General features: G+C 45.6%; 1 protein-coding gene across 8 annotated transcripts in view; it reads left to right on the top strand.

The window, feature by feature from the left end:
• Positions 1–23,459, top strand: part of DENND1A (DENN domain containing 1A) — a 530,720-nt gene that overhangs the window by 455,009 nt on the left and 52,252 nt on the right. For all 8 annotated transcript variants that reach the window (XM_030761610.2, XM_089913732.1, XM_089913734.1 and 5 more), the window contains 6 exons: positions 7,147–7,251; positions 7,624–7,711; positions 9,634–9,674; positions 12,022–12,093; positions 13,317–13,373; positions 21,920–22,051. In XM_030761610.2, coding sequence (XP_030617470.1) covers positions 7,147–7,251; positions 7,624–7,711; positions 9,634–9,674; positions 12,022–12,093; positions 13,317–13,373; positions 21,920–22,051 — 495 coding nt within the window. The remainder of the gene's footprint in view (positions 1–7,146; positions 7,252–7,623; positions 7,712–9,633; positions 9,675–12,021; positions 12,094–13,316; positions 13,374–21,919; positions 22,052–23,459) is intronic.

Here is a 23,459-nt window from a genome sequence, read left to right as displayed (position 1 = left end):
AGCCTCCAGGAGTCTGCAGTGGGCTGGGAGTGGCCAACGGGCACAGGTGGTGTTGGTGTGGAGGCTTGGAGGAGGAACGGGGGGGCCCTCTTCACCTGAGGGCATCAGGTAAGGTTCTCACAGGAAGTAACGTGAAGAAGGAAGCCAGAGGAGTGAGAGTGTGTAAAGCGGTTGGGGGGTGATCGACAGTCCAGAATTTCTGGAAGGGAATGAGTTCTGTGGAGAAAGGTGGACAGCGTCGTAAGCAAAAAGACATCAGCTGGGGAAGGTCACAAAGAGCCTTGAGTGTCATGCTCAGGAGTTTCGAAACCCCGCCTCCGTCAACCCACAGACTTGCCTGAAGCTGTCCTGTGCTGCGCAATCAGACGGCAAACAGAGCCAGTAACCAGAGTTCCTATGGAGTGTCAGCCTCTGAAGGGAGGGGGAGAAGAGAGATGTGAGGCCAGGTGGGCCTCCCTGGTCAGATGGCAAACAGAGCCAGTAACCAGAGTTCCTATGGAGTGTCAGCCTCTGAAGGGAGGGGAGAAGAGAGATGTGAGGCCAGGTGGGCCTCCCTGGTCAGATGGCAAACAGAGCCAGTAACCAGAGTTCCTATGGAGTGTCAGCCTCTGAAGGGAGGGGGAGAAGAGAGATGTGAGGCCAGGTGGGCCTCCCTGGTCAGATGGCAAACAGAGCCAGTAACCAGAGTTCCTATGGAGTGTCAGCCTCTGAAGGGAGGGGAGAAGAGAGATGTGAGGCCAGGTGGGCCTCCCTGGTGTACGGTGTGCGACTGGGCCCACGCTCAGAAAGGCCCGTGCCTGGTTTATGCTCTGCCGTCACTGCCTCAAGATTCTTAGTAATTTTACCTTCAGACTCGTGCTTTGTGAATGAAGTCCGATGGGACAGTAGAGCATGTGCAGGAGCAGAGGAGATCTGCACAGACACCCTCCTAGGAGCCTTGCCTTCCTCCTCTCACAGAGCTGCTCCAGCCCACCCAGTGTGAGTGGAGCTCACTTGCAGGGTAAGCGCGTCAGTGTCTGTGGCCGAGGCACGGGGCACTGACAGCCCCCAGAGGCCTCACCCTGCATCAGAACCAGAACTTCTTCACACTGAGAGAAGGCAGTGGTGTTCTAGGAAGCACCGATGACCACGGAAATCTGTCACATTCCTTACTCATCCTTGTGTTAGCCAACCGCTTCTTGCGAAAATGATGACATGGAAGGAGAGGAAAAGGTGGAGAAACCGTGGTCCCTTTTCCTTTCTCATCAGTAAGCCGAAGACAGAGAGTGTTAATAAAATGTGCGTATATCAAGAACTGAAATTAAAACAGTTGAGTTAGTTTTGCGCAGCATTTCCACTGTCTGGTAAGAACAAAATACAAATGCATATATGATTTACAAAATACGATTCCACATATGTTAGCATTCAGAACTGGCATTGCACGATAAAAGCTGAACAATAAAAGCTATGCTAATAATTTAAATTCTTATTTTTTCTTTACATGGAATGACATTAAATAGCAAACTTAAAAAACACCATAAAGGGTCTAGAAAGAGACCATAAAAAAAGAAGAAAGCTTCATATTTTAGTACTCAACAGTGCTTTTTTCCTGCATATTCATTTTGCACTGGGTCCCCTAAATTATGTTACCAGCCTCAGTAAAACTCAATCTCTGCCCTCAAGAAATGGTTATTCGTGCAAAATTTATTTGCTGTCATCTGTCTTAATCTTCTAAGCAACCCTAAGAGGTGGGCCAGCCTTGAGTAATTGTTGCAGATGAGGGAAAACAAGTCACTTGAGACCACGTGGCCAGTATCATCAGAGTCCAGGTTCAAGTCCAGGTCTTTCTCACCCCAAGACATGTTCTCTCCCCACCGTGTTGTGTTACCTCAAATGGATCAGAGTTCTTTTTTAAATTTTTTAAAGATGCCTTTACCCCAAAAAAACCAAAACCAGCTCTCTGGTGTGCCAGTTGTTACGCTGTACTGTACTTATTTGTTCCCTGAATTAAGCAAGATTCCTTGGTAACAGGAGCTTTTCTTTTTTCTTTTTGTTACGGAAAATTCAAATATATTCAAAATAAATAAACTATGTATCCACTGCCCAGCTTCTACAACCATAAACATTCTATCATTTAAAAATTTTTTAATTATGGTAAAATATACATAACATAAATTTTACCACTTCAACCATTTTTAGGTGGACAGCTCAGTGGCATGAAGTACATTCGCACTGTTGTGCAACCATCACCACCATCCATCTCTAGAACTTTTTTCATCTTGCAAAACTGAAAGTGTGTACCCTTTAAGCAACAGCTCCCTGTCTCTCCCGCCAGCCCCTGGCAACCACCATTCTACTTTCGGTCCCTATGAAGTTGACAACTCTAGAGATAAGTGGAATCAGACAGTATTTGCCCTTTTGTTGCTGGCTTATTTCACTTAGCGTAATGCCTTCAAGTTTCATTCATATTGTGGCCTGTGCCATAAATTCCTTCCTTTTGAAGGCTGAATAATATTTCATTTTATGTATATTTTGTTTATTCATTCATCTGTAGACATTCGGATTGCATCCATCATTTGGCTTTTGTGAATAATGCTGCTATAAACATAACATTCTGCCATTCTCGTATCATCTCTACATACCTTCATCTACTCCCACCCGTTATTTGATTATTGGTATTACTTGTAGGAACTGTATTTTATTCATCTTTGTATTCCCCTAACTCAGAGCCTGGCACACAATAGGTGTTTTAAAAATGTTTGGATGGATGAATCTTCCAAAATTATCATTTTTTTAAAATTTAAGCAAGGTCCATAAAGAGTGGACACCTCCTTTTTTCCTTAGAATTTCCGGGTAAATGTGCACATAAATTTTTGATAAAAATTAAATTTGTGAAGGAAAATAAGAATTTGATACTTTGAGTATGGATCAGCAGAACAAGGAAAGATGCCAAGGAATCTGATGGGAGATTTTATTTTTATGCCAGTACCCACAATGCTGTGGATAAAAGCCGTTTATTTCTGGAAGTATCAAAAACCTTTGGAATCACCAACTTCACCTGTTAACATAGATGGACTCATTAATAATGGAATTTCCAATTGATTCCATGTGTCAAGAGGATAAACCAAGAGTAAAACTTGTCTTTCCATAACAAAGTCCTTGATAGGGTTAAGCAGCTGTGTTTAACTGTCCTTCGGGTCATAGATGGAAAACTCTACTAATGCGATCTGAGCTTGAATGCTCACGGCCTGACTTGCCTGAATTAACGTCGCTATCAGTCAGTAACCCCAGCGCCTAGAGTGTCGCCCAAGAAGACAAAAGCTTTAATCCTAACAGGAGCCTAACAGGAGAACTAAATCAGCACTTCTTGTAAAGGAGGGAATTAACGAGACACCTTGCCTTCTCCCCTCCGCTGCAGAGAGCAGAGTGGGGGCAGCCATTTCAACCGCAGGAGGAGGTGGACAAGTGGGTACAAATGGTTAGGTGTCCATTTGGTTCCATGACAGAAGGAGCACCCCCTTCACGACGCCTTGCCTACTCCCTCCCGGGAGTTGTTTGTCTCTGAGGGGCTGGTACTCTGAGTGTCCACTAGGAGAACATGAGGGGCTCCCACTTTAAAGAGAACGCTTGTGCTCCCCAGCAGGTGTCCAAGAGCAAACAAAGCTGAGGCCTCAGAGAAAACCCAAGTCTGTAGCAGACCATGCATGAGACGGCTGAGCTTTGGAGGCCACCTCGTATTAAACCCCGACTCTGCCATGTGCGGGTCATGTGACCTCAGGCAAGGTACCCTACCTGCTGTTCTGTAAGGATCAGGTGAACCGTGATCATTGTCATTTCCTTAGAAGGTGAGTAGTGCAGGGGAATGCGCCCTCTGTGCCTGCTGCCGGTCAGACCTTTATACATGACTCTGAGTGACAGTGTAGGGTTAGGGTAGAACAGTTGCCCTGAATGGGTGGGAACGGCTCACCTAACTGACTCACCCTTCCAGACTCCACTGAACGTGCCGACTTCTCCTCATATGTCCGCACCTGCTGCCCTGCAAGGACCAGCCTTTTCCTCTCTGACTCCAGTGCGTATTTTGCCACCCAGCCCAGCAGCACGACGCTGTAGCCAGTACTTGTTTCCATGTCCAACTGACACTGCTGATGTTGTTCTTTAAGCTCTCTGCGGAAAGAGCCCCCCTTGTCGACGTTTCCCCTGAGTCTTTCCCATCCGTGCCCATGTCCTTCTGTTCGTTTTTATGGCGCAGACATCTGACCAGGGGATGTCATCTCCATTAAGTAGACAACAGGCCCCAAAATGTTCTTGTCTCCCCAAAGATGAGATTCTTTCTGCTCTCCTACAGCTAAAGCCTGCCTCAGGCTACTCTTCCATGCAAATTTGGTTGCAAACTCTCTTGAATTTATTGGTCCCTCGGCAGATTTCTCCTTCCTGGCAACACTGGGCCAAAGCTCCAGGAGTGAATGCTAACAGCTCCAATGAGCATTTCCTCTGAGCAGCTCTAAACTCCCTGGACATAAGCGTCACTCAGCCTGGCCTCGTACTCTGAGACCTCTCCACCATCAGACTAAGCGGTGTCTCAGCCACACAGAGATCGCAGGGCTCATGTGACAGGAGCCAGGCCAAGCACGTTCTGCAGCTCTTTAACCAACATCCTCGAGCTTCTACCTGGGGGCTGGCTGCTGCACTGTCCCCAGGGGGTATAGTGATGCATCCAGCAGGGCCTCTGCCCTCTCGAGCTCCTGGTCACAGGGACACCAGTGAAGATTACCCAGCACTCAGGGTGCACAAGGCACTGTGGGAGCACTGAGCAGGGGTAAGTGACTGCCGCACACAGGCCTGTGTTTAAAGCATGACAGTCCAGGTGGAAGGAGTAGAACTGGCAAAAGCACGGAAGAAAGTGGGAAAGGACATGGCCTGTGATTAGGAGATACCTCTGAAGCATAAGGTGTACGGGGGAGCATAGGAAAGTGACACAAAAGGACTCTGGAAAAGCAAGGACTCTCTCAGCTTAGGAAAGGTTTGTTTGCCTGACTAAGGAGCAAGGACTTGTTCTTTCCTCCCCCGCACAGGAGCTCGCGTGTGTGACACTTGCTGTTAGACAAACGGGGACTGTTCCTGCCCCCATGAAGCTGATAGTCTAGTGCAAGAATTAAATAATCACACAAATGTAACATCTCCACCATCAAAGTTCTTGAGTAGGATAGTGACGTGATCCAATATGCATTTTAGAAATCACTGGCCAGAAGGATTGAAGTGGACGGGGAGGAACGAAACAAGAGAGGGACATGAAGCTGAACGTCCACCATGGCAGTCAGGCCCCTGCCAAGGGATAGAGAGCAGGGGACAGACAGATGAGACGTTGCAGTGGGGAAATGGGAAAGACTAGGGAATTGATAGGTCTGCTGTGAGTAGCTATGGATAATGATAACTTCAGAAAGAAAAAAAGATTTAGAGTGCGGTCCAGATGGGATAGTAATTGGGAGTTTTGGCCATTCTGAGTTTGAGGTTCTGGTGGGCCATTCAGGTGGGGATTGAGACATATGGGTTTGGAACAAGAGACGTCTGAGCTGACAGTGTTTATCAGGAGTGATCAGTGTATGGGTGACACTGTGCTCGTGGATGAGGCCTCCTGGAGAGAGAATTAATTGCCCTGCTGTGGTTCCAAGGGTGAGGAGCGACACTTCTAGGCCACAGGAATGGAATTCCAGGTGGGCTTCTGTTGGTTCTCACCAGCTGATCTTTCCACTGTTCAGCAAGGAAGGTATAAATCCATGCCAAAGTAATAAATGTCATGAAAACCCTTTTTCCTGAGGAACTGGTGTGTGTTTTTTTCCTCACAGACAATATAACATTTGCATTGTTCCCTTCTTGCTTCGGTGGCAGCCAGGAAGCTCAGAGCTAATTTTGTAGCTGAATTTTAGAAACCGTATAGGATCTGCATATCCAGATACTATTTTCCCAAATAAATACGTTTTACATATTTATGTATTCTCCAGCGCTGATTTTTTTTCTTTGTTTTAGGTGCTCATGTAAGCTGCCTCAGATTCTTTGTAAAATTAGGTGAGGTGTAACTGTATAAAAATAAACATTCCCCTCACCCTAGTATTTTAGGGTCATCCTTTTCACCCTTGAGCAGTAGGTCTGCCCAGTTGCTGAGCTAATATTGGCTGGATTTAAGCAGGAAGGACTCTTGGAATTTACAGCCGCTACACAGTAACTTTAACACTCACCTAACTCATTAAAGCAGGATAAAAGTAGAGCTTCAAACGTCTGTGTTTGCCACCAAGTCTGTGAAGGGAGAGGTACCTTTAATTTAGTTCAACATGTAAAAGTCTGATCTTTCAGAATTGAGAATACACTGTTGAAATTAAAGACTTGTCTGTGTAGATGAGTACTCCACATACCTTCAAAGAAGGAGTGAGGTGCTGACTACAAAGATGGGTGGTTTTTTAAGCTTAGGGTGTCTCTTCTTGACTCATAAAATGTAGTCCTCATCAAGCAGCATAAGCACAAAGTTGACTGGATGATAACTCTTATTTTTGATCATCCCTGGTTTTTAATATAATTAATTATTTTAAAATCATAACTCACTACTGGTTAAGCTCACTCTGTAAATAGTTTCCACACTGCGTTCCACGGCTGGTGCCTTAGGGACTGCAAAGGGGCAAGTGGGGGGCGGGGTACCACCCAGCAAGGAGAGCCCAGCCTCCATTCCTGCCCCCAGCCCTCCCAGAGCAGCTGGGCTGTTGAATGCGGCAGGTCTCCTTCTGCCTAAGGTGCTGTCCAGAGAAAGAGTTCCTCTCCTAAAAGTGAAAAGAAGAGTTTGGAAATCATCCCCCGCCCCCCCCCACCAAGGGCACATCCCACTAACTTGCTGTTGGAGTGTGCCTGTGGCTAATATGGAAGGGGCAGGGCGGGGTTTGGAATACTGCCCTTGGTTCCCACCCTGCCTCTTACCCTACGACCTTGGGAGATGTCTTTTCCTCTCTGAAATAACTTCCTCATCCAGAGTAGAATGCCATCGAGCATAACAGCCACTTCACAGGTAAGTGAGGATTAGATAAATCAGCAGATATAGAAGTGCCACCTAACAGAGTTCAAGCACTGATCTCTCTCACTCCATCCCTCTAACCCTCCTCTCCCCGTCTCATCTCTGTCTCCCAGGAGGAGCCAATCACCTTTTGCGAGGAAGCCTTCGTGTCCCACTATCGCTCCGGAGCCATGAGGCAGTTCCTGCAGAACGCCACACAGCTGCAGCTCTTCAAGCAGGTGCCCGGCACCCTCGCCTGTTCTGCACCTGGGTCCCTGGTGGGGTTTCTGCAGCTGCCTCCACTCTAAGCACTGAGGCTGCAGGCATGGGGGGAACGCAGGCCTCATCCCAGAGAGGCCCAGAGTCTGGGGAGGGAGATTGGGTGAGAAGGGAGCTCAGCCACCAGACGGAGCCTTTGCAAATATGCTGTGCAGTTTTATAAGTTATCATAAACACGCAGCGAGTTTTTCAGAAACTCGCCTTTTTAAGCTCACAATTCCAAAGACCCTTTCCTGTCTTGGTTCTTTGGTTATCTACTAAGGAGCCCAGCTGAACGTCGTTTCCCCGTTCCTTTGCACTAGCTGTTATGCTTTTGTTCTTTCTTTGTATAGTTTATCGATGGTAGATTAGACCTTCTCAATTCTGGTGAGGGCTTCAGTGATGTTTTTGAAGAGGAGATCAACATGGGCGAGTATGCTGGTGAGGGCATTTCGTTTTTCTTTCTGAGCTGTGGGCTGTCTGTGGGATTGGGGTGTGTTCGCTAGGAGTGGCAATGACTTCTTTTTTCCTTCACCGGGGATTAGAGAGACTGATTGCAACCTTGGCCTTGAAGTGTTGGAATTCCTCTTCATGTTCTGATGAGAGGCACATTGGCCCATCTGAAGTCCTCTGTGCTGGGGTCACTTGCTTCTCCTGGGTGGGCGAAGTCTAGGTAACGTAGTGGCCTGCACGATGCGGTGGAAAGCACATGAGGAATCGAATTAGGAGACCAGGATTCACTGCCCAGCAGTGAGAACTTGGTCGAGTCACTTCACCTCTTTCAGCTGAAGTGTTCTTATCTGTGCACGGAGTGTAACAGTGCCTACCTCACAGGAGTCCTGTTGAGATTAAATCAGAGACCCCAAGGAAAGGTTTGTGCAGTCGCCCAGGACAGACCCTGGCAGAGGATCGCGGCTTAGTAGTGTTTCTTTAAAATGTGAAGATCATGGCGGGTGCCCTGTCTCTGCAGGCCTTTAGAACCAGAGGAATCATCCTCTCATTTTTCAAAGGAGGCATCTGAGGCCCAGAGAAATGTTAGTGGCTGACCCTGCCTCCTGAATCCCAATCTGGCTGCCTTTCCAAGACCCAAAGCCTCAGTCTCTGTCAGCAAAGTAAAACTAAATGCAAAACAGTAATAATCACACTACTAGCCCCCTCTTATTGCTGGGCGTGTGTCTGGTCTCGACTGTGCTGATAATCCAACTGGCAGTCCATAAACTCATAGAGCCAGGTGTGACCTCACCTACAGACCCCTTTGTCAGGCCCTACCAGCCTGTGCTGCATGGAGAGCACAGTAGTCAATAAAACTGGTGTGTGAGTCGTTGATGAGCATTTCCTGGACATCTACTGTGTCCACAGCCCTGTACAGTAAGAACGGGGGGCCCAGTTCTGCCCTCAGGGAACTTTTAGACTGATGGGGGAAAGCTCATAACTAAAGACAAATACAGACTAAGCCACTGCAGGAAAAGGAGCAGACACGGGGTTTTGTGCAGGTAGAGTAGGGCTCTATTAATGCTCACTCTGTAATATGAGGGCTTCACAAAGGAGGCGGGTTTTGAGTAGCATTCTAACAGTTGAATGTGGGTTCTGGGGAGAAGACAGGCTTTATGTGTTGCTAAACTAAGTCTAGTCATTCGGACTCCTAGAAAAGCTGTCTGCTGATAAGACCTACTTATCCCACCAGATAAAATGAATCAGTTCCTCACAGCACCTCCTTTTTCTTTCCCTGTCACTGCTTAAGCATGAGAAGGGCCGAGTGTGTGTCCAGCAGTGTGCTTACACTGGACACACGGCCCTGTGGTTCCTGCCCTGGCGTGGCTCACAGAACTTTAGAGAACGTGGACCTCTGAATGGGTGTTACCTATTCTAGAGGGCTGTTGAGAGGAAGGAGTAAGAGAAACTTACAGAGGACATGACTGAGCTGGTCCCTGCAGCAGAGAGAGCAGGGAACGGTGGCCAGGCAAGGGGAACAGCATTTGCGAGGGCATGGACGGCTTGGAGGAGGTGTGGCCAGGGAGCCTGAGGTTGTGCAGGATGGAAGCACAGGATGGAGAGGCAGAGGGTGGGTAGTGCCAAGACAGGACAGGGGAAGAGAGCAGGGTTGCTAAGGGGCCCGACCTCTATCCAGTAGGCAAGGAGGAGGATATGGGTTTGTACTCGGGGCACTGATAGGATCAGATCTCACTTTGAGAAAGAAAACCTGTGGCAGCAACTCCTTCAGGGAGTGGTGCATGGGAGCCTCCACGTGATTCTCTAGATTTTGAACTTTCCAAGTCCTGCATGCTGAAAGCAACTTGAGGAACTCCTGAGGGCATACACATGACTTCTTTAAATACCAGCTTCTCTGCTTCTTCCTTCCCCAGGGAGCGATAAACTGTACCACCAGTGGCTCTCCACAGTCCGGGTAAGTGTCACCCCCGCAGAGCCACCTGGGCCCCTCCTTAGCCTCCTGGCAGCCCTCCTCTTCCCCTGCCACCCACCAGGCTGTCATTCGGCCCAGGGCACTCTGTTCTCCCAGCTGAAGATGCTTTTGTTTGTAAAGCCAGGCCGTTCTGGGGCCAAGGATGAGACTGTCCAAAGCCATCCCTCGGTGAGGATGATGAGAGCCAGGAGACGCTTCCGTGTCTCAGGAAGCAGGCCAAGGCGTGTTGAAAGGATGTTGCCATCTTAGAGCATTTTGCGGGGTCTCCTTCTAGGGCCAGACCAATTGGGAACTCTTCATGGGAAAACCAAAAATTCGTCCCTCTTGCTGCTCTGAATATGTTTCACCGCAGAGGCTCCTGAGAGGATGGAAAACGCATCCCTGAGAGTTTTCATCCCCTCGCTGTTGCTGTGAACAGTTTTTTATTGTGTTGGAAGCCAGGTGCTTAGGGCTTCAGAAGCCACTAAAGAATTCAGATGCTTGCCTTTCCTTTACGTGGGTTCATTAGTGAGTGTGTACCAAAGGGCTTGCTGTGTGCTGGGCGCCACGCTGGGTGCTGGGGAGACAGTGGAGAGCAGGACGCAGGCCCTGCCCTGGGGGAGCTCCCGGCCTTACTGGGGAGGCAGGCACATAGACGGGCAGCTCCGACACAGTGTGACAAGTATTCTCTCCTGCTTGTGGGCCAAGTGCGCTACTGCCAAGGCAGGTTCCTTGGAAGTGGCTGCAGTGGGCCGAGAGTAAGCAATTCCTCAATGAAAGGCTTCTTTTGTTCCTCTCATATGGCCAAACACGGCACTTGGCAAATCACAGACAAGCAATAAGGACTTGTTGATTGATTGATAAAGGGAGTTTTAATACTCTAAAGGACCATTGAAATAGGATACTGAGTAATTTTGGAAAGCAGTGTGGAATATGTGAGTGGGTGAAAATTTCCTATTATCCTACAACAGAGAACGCTTTCTAGGTCAAATTTTGAAGTTCTTAATTAAAGCTCAAATTTTCTAATGCAGGCAGTTACCAAAAATTGTGCTAAAAGTTAATCCTAATAATTACATAGCGTATCTTACTCTGTTGTATACGCACTGGATCAGGTCTCTCTCTCCATTCAAATCAGTTGGAATTACCACAGATCTGATTATGTGATGCATTTGGTTAAAAATCTTCTGGAGTGTGGACTCCTCGTGCTGGCCCTCTGTGGGCTGACCCTGTCTGGCTCTCAGCCCCACTTGCCAGTCCTCCCGTGATGCACGGCCCTTGTTACTCACAGAACACACCATGGCTTTGCAGCTTCTGCACTTAACTTATGTGCTGTTTCCTGTCCCTAGAATGTTCTTATCCTTCCTCTCCCCACCATGAGCTCCTACTCATCCTTCATGGACCAAATATTTCATCCTCGAAAGCCTTCTCCGCCCTTCCACACAGTGAGCTGCCACCACCCTCCTTGTGCACTCGGCCAGCGCGGCTCTCACCATCTTGGGTTGCACTTGTTTACCCCCCAGACTGGAGGTCTTTGAAGGCAGAGACCGGTCCTCCGGTGGCTCGGTACCCTCAGAGCCTAAGCCAGGACGTCCCCACAGTGAGCCCTCACAAAACGTCTAGAGCCTGTGCGCTTCACACACATTCGTTGCCTCCTCTGTGTACTGGGAAAGCCTTCCCTCCTCCTTTTGCTCCCCTGCTCTCCTGAAAAAAGAGCCAAAGAATCGGTATGTTGGATTTATACTAAAGTATAAACAATGAACATCTGTGGCTATTCATTCTTTCCCTTTGTCAAGATGTACGTGTTAGGGAGGCAGCCTGCCAGAGTGATTTTTAAAAAACAACACAGAAAACCAGGGTGAGGAAAGAAGGGTTCATGGCTTAAGGTAGCCACAGTAGCCAGATAATCTTGCCCAAGTGGGCCCCCAGTTTCCTGCCCTGGCTCGGTGTTAGTTAGAGTCCATTGTTATTAAACTTCCCTTAATGTTGTCCGTGGTAACTGGAACTTCTTGAGAAGCTGTAGATCACTCTGAGGAAACCCTTGCCTCAGAGAGCCTGTGACGAGCTTTCCTCCCAGCCAGCGGACAGGCACCAAGCAAACTACTGAGCCTGGGGTCTCCCCGCTCAGCTAGTTTGTCTCCATCCTCATTCGCCACCCGCTCCCATACCCCCCAGAGGGATTCCGCCTGGCCGTAACTTAATTGCCCGGGACCAGTCACCATCTAGGGCTGTTTCTCTAATTAAGTTACACACTTACGAAATGTGGCTTAACTTGATTAAAGAGAAGAGGTCTTTGTTGGTGTTGGCCTACTATATCTTCAGTCCAAATTGCTAACTGGCGTTTTTATTATAGAAAGGAAGTGGAGCAATTCTGAATACTGTAAAAACGAAAGCAAACCCAGCCATGAAGACTGTCTATAAGTTCGTAAGTACTGGTCTTGGTCTCAGGATCCCAACAAATCTGTTCCTTCGCATGACGAAACTCTTCAATAGACCTGATCCTATGTTGCAGAGATGATTCGGGGGCTGCTGTGTAATTTCCTAAAACTCTCAATGCTCTTAGAATTATTTGGCATTGATGCTTTATGACCAGGTCAGTGACATTTTTAATTTAAAATGTTTCTACACACAGTTGCTGCAATAGAGAAAAGGGAGGCTACTGGTTTTAGCTTTTAAAATGTAGACAGGGTGGCTAAAATTCAGGCTGCTCCACGCCTGCATCCCTGAGAACCAGAGGTGTGGTCTGTCAGGTGTTCTGGCAGACCTTTCCTACACGTATCCTTGTTAGAATGTTAGAATAAAGCAGCTCCTTTACAGGTTACTGAAGAGTGCTCCTGGTGGGACACACCCCCGAATTTTTGTCCCAAATTCTTCATCATCTCTCTCATCACTGCCCTATATAGGAAATGCATTGTTTGTGAAACTCGTGCCCACAGCAGAGTGAAAATAAGAGAACACACCAGTTCCCGGTGCTCCATCTTTTACGGGCCTCAAGTATTTTTTCTCATGATTTCTCTTGCTTGCTAATTTGACTCTGAGCCACTTAACTGGGGTGGTTTTGTTTTATTTCCATTTTTAATTTTGTTAGTCCTTTCTGTGCTTAAATTGTAGCTATTTTAATGGGGCGGGTGGCTGCCAAGAGAACCACACAGGTCTTAGAATGACAGAAAATAAAAGCCAGGGTGTCTGCCGAAATGAGATTTAAGAAATGGCACCAGAGAAACCCAGCGATGTGTCTGTTCAGCCTGGGCAGAAAATTGGTCCTGAGGCCCTGCCCTGGTGAAGTGTAATAGCTATTCTGAATCTTGCAGCTGAAGAAGCTTCTGCTCTCCTCTTACTGGTAGCTGTCACCAGGCTGCGGAGATAAATAATTACAGAGAGCAGAAGAAGGGTTTCGGAGGGGAAAAAAAATCAGTCCCATCAAAATGCAGAAAATAAAATCTCTGTAGCCTCTTTAAGGGATTTTTTTTTTTTTAACCTTTCAACACTGTATTTGTTTTCATAGCCATTATGTTTTCAACTTGATGATCCCATTTTTCCTTCCTTTTTCTAGTAATCAGAGAAGGTGATTCACGATGGACTGAAATCAAGCATAGTCCCTGCTGGAAACAGAGAGGGAATCTTAACTTAAATTAATTTTTCATGCAGGCAAAAGATCATGCAAAAATGGGAATAAAAGAGGTGAAAAACCGCTTGAAGCAAAAGGTACTTGAAGTTCTTATTCAAAATGTATAAGCACCATGTATGAAATGCGTGGCCACAAAAAAGTACGATGTGATCAATAGAGGCTGTTTGATACAGTGTTGTTAGCACACTTCAAAATGCATTACCAGCTGTCCGGGAGTTTTCACACTGTTATAAATATTCACAGACAAAAAACTGTCTTCAAATAACATTAAGACTGGCTTAAACCCATAAAGGCAAGCAAGTTCAGAGTTACCACTGTCAGTCTGTCCCCTGCCCGCCCCACCGGGCCTGAGCTTCACCAGGGTCCATACAAATTGGCTCGGCCTCCCCATGCCGGCACCACCACCTCCTACAGCTGACCTCTGCTCTGGAGCTGACTGTAACCAAAACCAAGAAGCATCTCCAGGAAATGACTGCCATGGTTCTGGCATGCACGCGGCCGCCACACAGAACAGGGCACAGAGGGTGGGTTTGAGGAGGACACTTCGGGCTCTACTCACAGTTCATGTGTGAGACTCAGAGGGGCAGGGAGAGGCTCTGATTGTCTTCTCGGACCATCAGTAAAATCGTATAAAATCATACAAACTACATCCTGACTAAGAGTCCCCCTACCTGATTCTCTGGACTTGTACAGAGAGGTTCATACAACAGAGAGGGCATCTTTATATTGTTATGAATATCATCGTCATTAATAGCATTGCCAGCCTTCGTTAAGCACTTTCTAAGGATGGTCCAGGCCAGGAGCTTTCACGTTTAATCCATAGAACAACACTGGGGGGTCTTATTCTCATTTCATGTGTAAGGGGACCACGGTTCAAAGGTGGAGTAATTTGCCCAAGGTCATGCTGTTCGAGCCTGGCAGAGCCGGGATTCGATTCCAGATCCATCTACCTCAGTGTTTGCTCTTACCACTATAGTATTTCATACTGCCTTCCTGAAACAAGTGTTTTGTTTTCCAAAAGGTGTTTGAGATCACTTATTTCATTATTCCCACACCCCCGAAATTTACCAGGCTAATAAGGGCCTTCGTCTGTCTCGGCAGTTTTTTAAAAATTGAAAGCGGTTTTAATTTTAGGAAGTCAGAAAGGACCTCTCATTAACTTGAGATGGTCAAAGGAATTGATTCCTTAACTTTAATTGCAAAAGGATTTGTTCTGACTAAGCTTCAAATGCTTAGCTTCAGCTGAGAGTGAATCTTTAGCAGCTGAGATTCAAGTCCTGAAATTAAAATCTTGCTAATGTAAATTCACATAGACCTTAACTGTGATCTGTTGCACCCTGCCAGAGACTGGCAGGTGGAATTCTTTACTTGGATGTTATTTAAGTCCCTAAATATACCTTTTTATCTCCTATCCCAGTCACATGTAACTGAATTGGACTGCTGATATAAAATGGAGGGGCAGGGAGGGCGGAGCTCTCACCAGGTTTTCCCTCCTTGATAACTGCATCGGGCTAGTATTAGAATATTACCTAAAGTAAGCAAAGACAGGGTCCCTCCTCAAGCAGAGGACACGTGTGCCTCCTTGGTCAGATCCCCCCTCTGCAGGCCATTGCCTCCCTCCTCGTATGAGTAAGCATCGGGCCTTAAGAAAATCCCCTTTTTATGATGTGTAACATCTCTGCAGATAACCAGTTAAGCTCAGGTTTTTGATGTTGTTCAAAGGTTCACTTAAACAATCTAGATCACTCTCCTTCACGCCATCCCCCTTTCCTTTCCTTGATGGTATCTGAGGCAGAGCCCTTTCCCCCCTTCTCCTCTTCCCCCTGCCAGTCTTTTCAAGAATAGCTTCAGGAGATAATGTTCTATAGAGAGTGTCAGTACATTTCAGGTGACACAAATGGTGAAGGCATTTCATAGAAATGTGGCTTGTCACCATCGGACTGTTGACAGATCTATTAGTGCACCCTTTTCAATTTTCACTTTTCCCCCCCTTCGGTTTTACAGATTTCTTCAGACTTGATATTTTGCAGTTGTTCTTGGAAGAGCTATTTTGTAATTGAAACTCTAGCATTGTTTGGGACAGATGGGACCAGGTCTTCCACAGTGCTGCAGCTCCCCTTCCTGAGCTAATTTAGGATTTGGCTTTGTCTGACCTCTCTCAGTGCGGTAGAAAATATTTCCTTGGCTTTTTTGTTCCTCTCCTCTGCCCCTTCCCCTTTACGTGGCAACATATCTGTGTGGCTCCCTAGATGCGTCCAATACAGACATCTCAAGTTTGGTTTCTGCTATGAAATTGAGGCAATTCCCAACAAAGACCCAATTTTCAAATGTACTGGGTTGCCGCCTGGCCTCCTCTAACTCTGCATAGCAATGGTGACCCCTCAGGTATAATCAAGAACCCAACCTTGCCCTCTTCACTCTCGCCTTGGGTTTGAATTGCAAATAGAAAATGTGGGGCTGACCTGTGGAGAGGTCACCATGGTGTGTGGAGGGTCCATCTCTAATACGACTGAGCAGGGCCCCTTCTCCATCCCTCGTTCATTTGTGCTGCAGACTTTCAAAGCATCTGAAAGAGGCGCTTTCAGGGTATCCGTGTGACCATTGGCAAATAATTGTTAATAGAGACTGTAGTGTGGCTTTATTCCATACCTGCTCTGCTTCGGCCCAACAACAAAAAAAGAAGGAGGGATAACACATTTCTCTGGATAAATGGAACAAGGTGGTCAAGTTCTTCTATAGCTTGGCCTTCTTTGAAGTTTAACTTGCTCAAAATTAGGAAGAAGAAGAAATGGCAAAGAATGCTACCCAGCCGTCGCTTTCTAAAGGGAGAATGCAGTGCTTTTGTCCAGAGCACCTCCCTGCCAGAGCTGGCCTGCAGGAGGATGCTGTGTGGCTGGGCTTGCGGCTCTCAACAAATCGCATTCTATTGCAGCGCCGTACGCAGCTGGCACCAGAATGCCCTGTTTTAAAAGCAGTGGCTGCACACACATTCTTTCTCACCTACAGGAAAGGTTAAGATATTTACATAAGGATGTCATTCTTTTGCCTGTTGGGGAACCCCTAAAAAATTATCTTTTTTCTTCAGTATCAAAATCAAAATGACTGAATCAACTGTGTCCATTTCACAGCCCCCTTCTTTTTTTTTTGGCCGCACCACACAGCTTGCAGTATCTCAGTTGCCAGACCAGGGATTGAACCCGGGCCACAGCAGTGAAAGGGCCGACCAAGTCTTAACCATTGGACCACCAGGCAATTCCCTCACAGCCCTTTTTAAATCTTTGATCTTTTAAAGATAAATTGAGCTTGTTGATTTAGAGTCTGTGTGATTGAAAGGAGCAAACGCACAGTTGGGTTAGTGAAGGCTTGAGTTTCCGGCTAAACATTTCTTAGTGTATTGAAGAGAGTGAGGAAGCACGTGTAGGGCAAGGAGATCCCGGTAGACTCTTGTAGAACAGACGTTTTCACACCGTATCACACAACTGTCAGCTCCCTGTCTCCGCTGCAACCTCAATCACAGACATTCCAACTCTGGATACTATTTCGATATCAATATTCATATTGTAATTTGCATTTGCTGTAGTGTGAAGTAGACTGGAAAAGAAGGGCACTGCACAAATCCGAACATGGAGACCAGCAAGCTGAGTCAGAGATGGGAGGCCTCGGCCTCCCAGGAGGCTTTAAAGCTCCCCCCTGCAATGTGGAGTAGCGTTTAGGCTTCTGAGGCAGATGGATGAACCGAGTTCAGTGCTGGTTGTGTAGGATATTAACTGTGTGACATTGAGTAAGTTACTAGACCTCTCTGAACTTAGTTTTTCTCATTTGTAAGTAGGGGAAATACAGATTTTTACTGGATTGTTGTAAGGATTAGAAGAGGTAATGGATTTAAACAGCAACACGTAGTAGCCACTCGGCAAGTGGGAGTTACCATCCCATCTGTCCTCTCACATCCCACACCTGGAGCAACCAATCTGTCCACACACCTGTGGGCACAAACCTTGAGAACATGGCTGGCGTGGGACCCTCTCCCTTTTGGTCCTCCACACACAGAGTAGTCTTCCAGGCACCCTGCTCCCTACCTCCCCTGGGCCAGGAATATTCTCCTGGAACCTCTGCCTCATGAAGTCACATCCTCAGCTCCTTCACCCCAGCTCCCACCCAAGGCCACACAGAGCCCCCTTCCTTCTCTGGGTTCCTGCCTCCAGGCTTCTCCTGGGGACTCTGGCCCTGCCTTCTCCGCAGACAGGTGGAAATTAGATCCCAGTCATGATTTTTTATTCCAGCTTGGGGAAGGTGATACGAATCGGATTATTTTCTGACTCCTTTGCTTTACCGAGGGATGGGAACTAATAGTGTCCCAGCTCTGAGCCGAGCTGTGGAGGCTCCTGGGAAGAAATCGGCCGCCCTGCAGTGGCCTCTGATCTGCAGCTCTGTCTAGTGTCTTCCTCCTGTGTGACTCTTCAGGAAGGAACAGGTTTACACTTCCCACCAGATTCATGATTTTGTTTCTTTTTGTTTTTTGTTTTAATTTTAATTTAATTTAATTAAGTTATTTATTTTTGGCTGTGTTGGGTCTTCGTTTCTGTGCGAGGGCTTTCTCTAGTTGCGGCGAGCGGGGGCCACTCTTCATCACGGTGTGCGGGCCTCTCACTGTTGCAGCCTCTCTTGTTGCAGAGCACAAGCTCCAGATGCGCAGGCTCAGTAGTTGTGGCTCACGGGCCTAGTTGCTCCGTGGCATGTGGGATCTTCCCAGACCCGGGCTCGAACCCGTGCCCCCTGCATTGGCAGGCAGTTTCTCAACCACTGCGCCACCAGGGAAGCCCTCGGTTTTTTTTTTTAATGACACTTTGAACATTTACAAATGAAAAACATGTTTGTTGGAGAAAATTCAAGAAATCCGGCAAGTAAAAATAAAATAACCTCATTTTATAACCTGCATTTTCACTAACTGTATCCTGACCATTTCTCAGACCACTAAATGTTTCCTGCACATGTTGTTGTTTTAAATGGCTACGTATAATTTTATCTGATGGACATACATACATTCATTAATCCCATTATTGGACACTTTAGTTCCCATTTTTTCTAGGCAAACGTCCTCATAGGTAAATCCATGAGGGAATTCTTAATTATTTCATCCAGATAAATTTCTGGAAGTGGAATTAGTGGGCCAAAGGCCCTTTACCTCTTTTAGGGTTTTGATAGGAATTGCAGTTTGTGTTCCTACCAGAAGGGTATGAGAGTGCCCGTTCTCCCATACTCTTTGCTGATGGCATCTTAGTTAATTCTTGGAACACAATTTCTTTAATCGTGAGCACCAGGAGTTGTGGTTTTGGATCCCTACAGTGTGTAAGGTCTCTACTGGTACCTACAGTAGAGGACGTAAACGGGCCCTATTTCTTTCCTGACTAGGGCTCCTCCCGCCCTGCTTTCTAGGACCCTGGGAAGAAGCAGCCATCCTTCCCCAGGTGGAGGAAGTAGTGAAGAAGTTAACAGACTGGTGGGGCGAGCTACAGGACTTTGTAAGAAGCCTTGGGCACCTTTGGCTCTTGTAACTAAAGAAAATTAGCGTGCAGCACTGCTTACTGATGCACAAGCACGTGTGTATGTTGGACACATTTGCCTTCCAAATGTTCAATTCAACAAAGGTTCGTCAGAAAGCATGTACTGTATTCCAGGCTCTGGGGCAGAGAACCCAAACCCCATGGCATTCAGTCTATAGGGATAAGGTAAGTGTGCAGATAGCACACAGCGCGGCAGCTTAGGGTCAGTGTGACAAAGGGGTTTCTGAGGACGAGGTCACACCTGATGATTTGTTGAGCACCTTCTCTTGTGCTATTGTCATGGGTCGATAAGGTATAAATGCCAGAAATCACATTGCTCTGGGCTCCTCCACTTTCTAGCCGTGTAGCCTTGGGTAACTTGCCCTCTCTGAGCCCTGTTTCGTCACCTATAAAAGAGCGATAATCCTATTTACCTTGTGGTTCTTCTGGAAACTAAGTGTGATAGTGAAGGTCAAGGGTCTGGAAAAGTGACTTCAAGTAGTAGACACTCAGCACAGGGAAGCTCTTCCTTTTAGATGGTGCTTTTTCCATTTTGCAGGGAATAAGGCTCTAACGTTCAATTTGTGCAGGACTTCGACATTTTTCAACGCTTCCTCACATCTCATCTCATTTAACCCATTCTCTTAGTAGCTTTGAAGTTCGCCAAGCAGATGGTGTCCGTTGCAAAAATAAAGAAATAGGTGCAGAGAGGTTGAGTGAATTGGAAAGATCAGACAGGTAGCTAAATGGTAAAAACAAAACCTAAGAAATTTTTACTTAAAATTTTAACTTAAAAACTTAAACTAAGACATTTTTCCCAAAACTACCACAGACATTTTTAAAAATAGTTATCATCTTATAGTTTTCATTACTATCAATATTTTCTTTCTAGATTACCGTACTGCTTCATGTCTTTATTTTTTTCCCCAACCAATCATACACACATGCAATATTTTTCCTGAACTAAAAGTGAATTTTTTTGTTTTGTTTTGTTTTGTTTTCTGTTTGGCTTTACTCAACCTCTTATGTCTGTCCTCTCGGTAACCCCACTGGATCCAAAATGCCTCTTTTGCCCTTTGTTATTTTCTGACACAGAAGGAGCCCCTCCCCGTCTTTGTTCCACTTGACCTGAGCACCTTAGGGCAGCCCCTTTCCAAGAAATCTGTTTCTAACTGGCTGGCGGCAACTTCTCTCATCACTGAGCCTCAGCCAGGCTAAGACTCGGGGGCCACTTGATGCAAGCCCTCCCCGCACAACCAAGAGGTCACCATTTCCCTGTGTTGTTACCAAGCAGTGCAGAGACTCAGCTGGGTGTGTGGAGTTGAACATATAGAGAAGAGGGGTGGGGGAGGGATCCCTGTCGTTTATTTATTTTTATTATTAAAGTGTAGTTGATTTACTCCCTATAGTTTATTGAAAACCTTATTAGTAGGTACTCAGTTATTATTATTGAGTCCTGTATATAGGACACTACTGAGTAAAAATGTTCAAGACACGTATGTTGTTTAATCTCCTTTACTCCTCATAGCTGCCATAGCTCCATTTTACAGATGAGGAGACTGAGGCTCAAAGATGTTACATGTGTTTCTTCCTTAATGCATTATTATTTAGTAAGGGATCACTTTCATCCACGTGTCACCGTTCTCTCTATTTGACTAAGTAAGAACAGCCAATTGTCTTTTATGTGCAGAATTTAATGAGTACTAAGGGTGTGTGTTTTGTTGACCAAAGTGTGTATTTGTTTTTGCAATGAAAATAATTGGAAACTGTATTTATTATTTTATTCTAGCTGTTATTTTTACTTAGAAAAAAACAATGATTTAAATGTTTTTTACGTGTACATTTAATCTCTGCCTTGCTTAAATGAAGATTTAAGCAAGTTTCATGACTTGAATAAAGCCATATGATCCATATTGCACAACTCGGCACCATCCAGGTCCCAGAGAACCCATGGGTATAGTCAGCTGCCAGCGTTAGGCAAAGGAGCCATTACCTGCCTTTGGCACATTGGGATTTTTCTTTACCTTAAAATTTGACGTCATTCATCACAAGCACAGATTAAATGTAAATTTCTGATTTAAAAAAAATGACATTGGCTCCCTAAATACTCTCCAGGTCATAGAATCCTAACTTAGACTTCGGTCTCTTTCTTCATTCTCTGCCAGAAAGACTAGGGCTAAGAAAGAGGGAGCAGAAACACATCGTTTTCACAAACAGTAACATCATCAGTAAACAAATGTGGAGAAAATGTCCACACTCACAAATAATCAAAGTAATGCAAATTAAAACAACAATGAGGTCTAATTTTTCACCTCTTAAATTAGCAATACATTTTTAAAACGATGAGGCTAACACGCACGGTGAAACGGATAACACATCCATTGCTGGTGGTTGGTGTAAATTGGAAAGCAGTTTGGTAGAATGAATAAAAAAGCCTTAAAAATGTTTATATCTTTTGATCAAGCAGTTTCATTCCTAGGGATTTCTGTAAAAGAAATAATACAAAAGAAAGAAAGACTGCAGTGTTTATCACTGTGATGTTTAGATGTTTAGAAAGTTAAAAAAAAAATTAGGAACAATCTAAATGCCCAATAGTAGTAAGAATGGTTTATTAAATTATTGAGTATCTGCTCAGTGAAATATTATGCATCCATTAATTATCATTCTAATGACTATGGAGCACCGTGGAGATGCTTATAGTAGAAAAAAACAGAATGTAAAACTATGCACGAGCTATGATTGCAAGTAATTTTTGAATGTCTGCATGTGGACAGAGTGAATATTTAAAAATTAAAATAACCATGTAAGGTAGTAGGATGAAACATTCCCCCCCACACACTATTGTGAATTATTATGTTATCTTTGTAATTTAATACGCATGATTTTGGTTTCTCTACTCCTTAAAAGTCAAAGGGCCAAGTTAGCCTTCCGTTCCCTTCATCTTTAGCGGGGGGATAGGCTCAGAATGTCCCAGAGGGAGTTCCCTGGCAGGCCTCTTAGCGATGGGGTTGGATGGAGCCCCTGTGCTCATGGCAGGGGTCATGACCCTGACACCAACCCCCTGACCGGGCTTCTCCCTGCAGGACATCACCGAGAATGGCTGTGTCCCCACCACAGAAGAGCAGCTGCCAAAGACTGCGCCGTCCCCACTGGTGGAGGCCAAGGACCCCAAGTTCCGAGAAGACCGGAGGCCAATCACAGTCCACTTTGGACAGGTATGTACCCTGGCCCTTCCATCTGGGCTTTTTGTTATGTTTCAGCAGACGATATAGCACATGTAACAGTTTTTCATTTCGGCTCTCTCTGGCAAAACAAAACAACTCCATGGAGTTTTGCACGTCTCAAAGGTTCGCTTGGTGCAAACATGTTTCAAAAAGGTGAATTTTCAGAAATTTTGAGGAGACAGCATGGCTCTGGTCGTAAACCAGCTGAACTGTTGAATGAAGTCATTAAATGCAGCTGCTGCCTCCCCACTCCAAGGTACTCCGTTTAAGGTGCCTCTGTTAGCTAAGCATCTCATTAGAACACTTTAGCATCCCAGGCCCTTCTTTGCACCTTCAAATAAAAGGTAACAAGCAAAGTCTTAAAAAAAATCAATTAGGAGTTCTTTATTAATGTACTTCCTGAAAATCAATTCTGGGTGTCGTGCTTCTCAGAGTAAACACTCACGCTACGATTCTCATGATCCGATTCTGTAACCAACTGTTTTCGACCTGAGCGTTTAAAAATTGTCCAGTTGTTTGATTTTTTGCTCTTAAGTAAAACATATAGAAACTGAAAATTTTCTTATCCATTTCCTATCAGTGGTTATATTTTTGGTTGAAAAAGGTTGTATACCCTCCTCTACTCTTGAATTAACTCTCTTGATTAGCAAAAGTCATAATTTTTTTATTTGTGAGAAATGGCTCTGTTAGCAAGCTATGACTGTAACAAGAATTTGCAAGGTTATTCATTCTTAAATCACCTGATTCTTTAACCATTTATTAGATGATGAATTCCATCCCCATGATTAAAATAATCTTCATGGTTTTATCTTAAATATGATGCTATTTTATCACCTAAATGATCTAGAAGCATGCATTTAAAACGTTCCTGCTTTTAGCAGACATTTATCAAGTGCCTGCTACGTACCAGGCTTTGAGCTATTTAGAAATGAAGGGAACTAATGAAATTGTTGCTGTGGGTTATTATTGTGAGGGATGAGTTTGTTGAAACATTAGAATCTTCCTCTGTAATCGATATTTTTAGATAATACATTCATACGTCTTAAACTTGGGGACATCCATCCCCCTTTTCTGATTTTACACTTAAAAGGGATGTTATAAAAATTGAAATGTAGCCCAAGAAAGAAACGTCCACAGGGCAGTGCTCATCTGAATAATGATTATCTTCAAATTGCGTCAGTGTTTGCACCCCTGAGGAGCTGCCTTGTCCTGGGGCTCAGGCCTGGCTGGAGAAATCTGCGCCCCAGTTCCCTGGCTGTGTTTGCTGAAAGCACAGCCTCGGTCGTCGCCAGCATGGCATTCCAGAGCCAGCTTCCTGCTTTCCTTTGTCCTCATTCCTGCACACACTAACCTTCCCATGAAAAGAGCCCCTCTCTGGAGTTTGGAGCCCATTACAGAG

Source organism: Delphinapterus leucas, chromosome 6 (assembly GCF_059928025.1).
Source record: "Delphinapterus leucas isolate spDelLeu-1000000601 "Yukka" chromosome 6, BTC_Dleu_Yukka2, whole genome shotgun sequence".
In the NCBI taxonomy this organism is placed as follows: domain Eukaryota; kingdom Metazoa; phylum Chordata; class Mammalia; order Artiodactyla; family Monodontidae; genus Delphinapterus; species Delphinapterus leucas.
The sequence above is the reverse complement of the archived record's forward strand: the minus strand, read 5'-3'. Positions and strand labels throughout refer to the sequence as shown.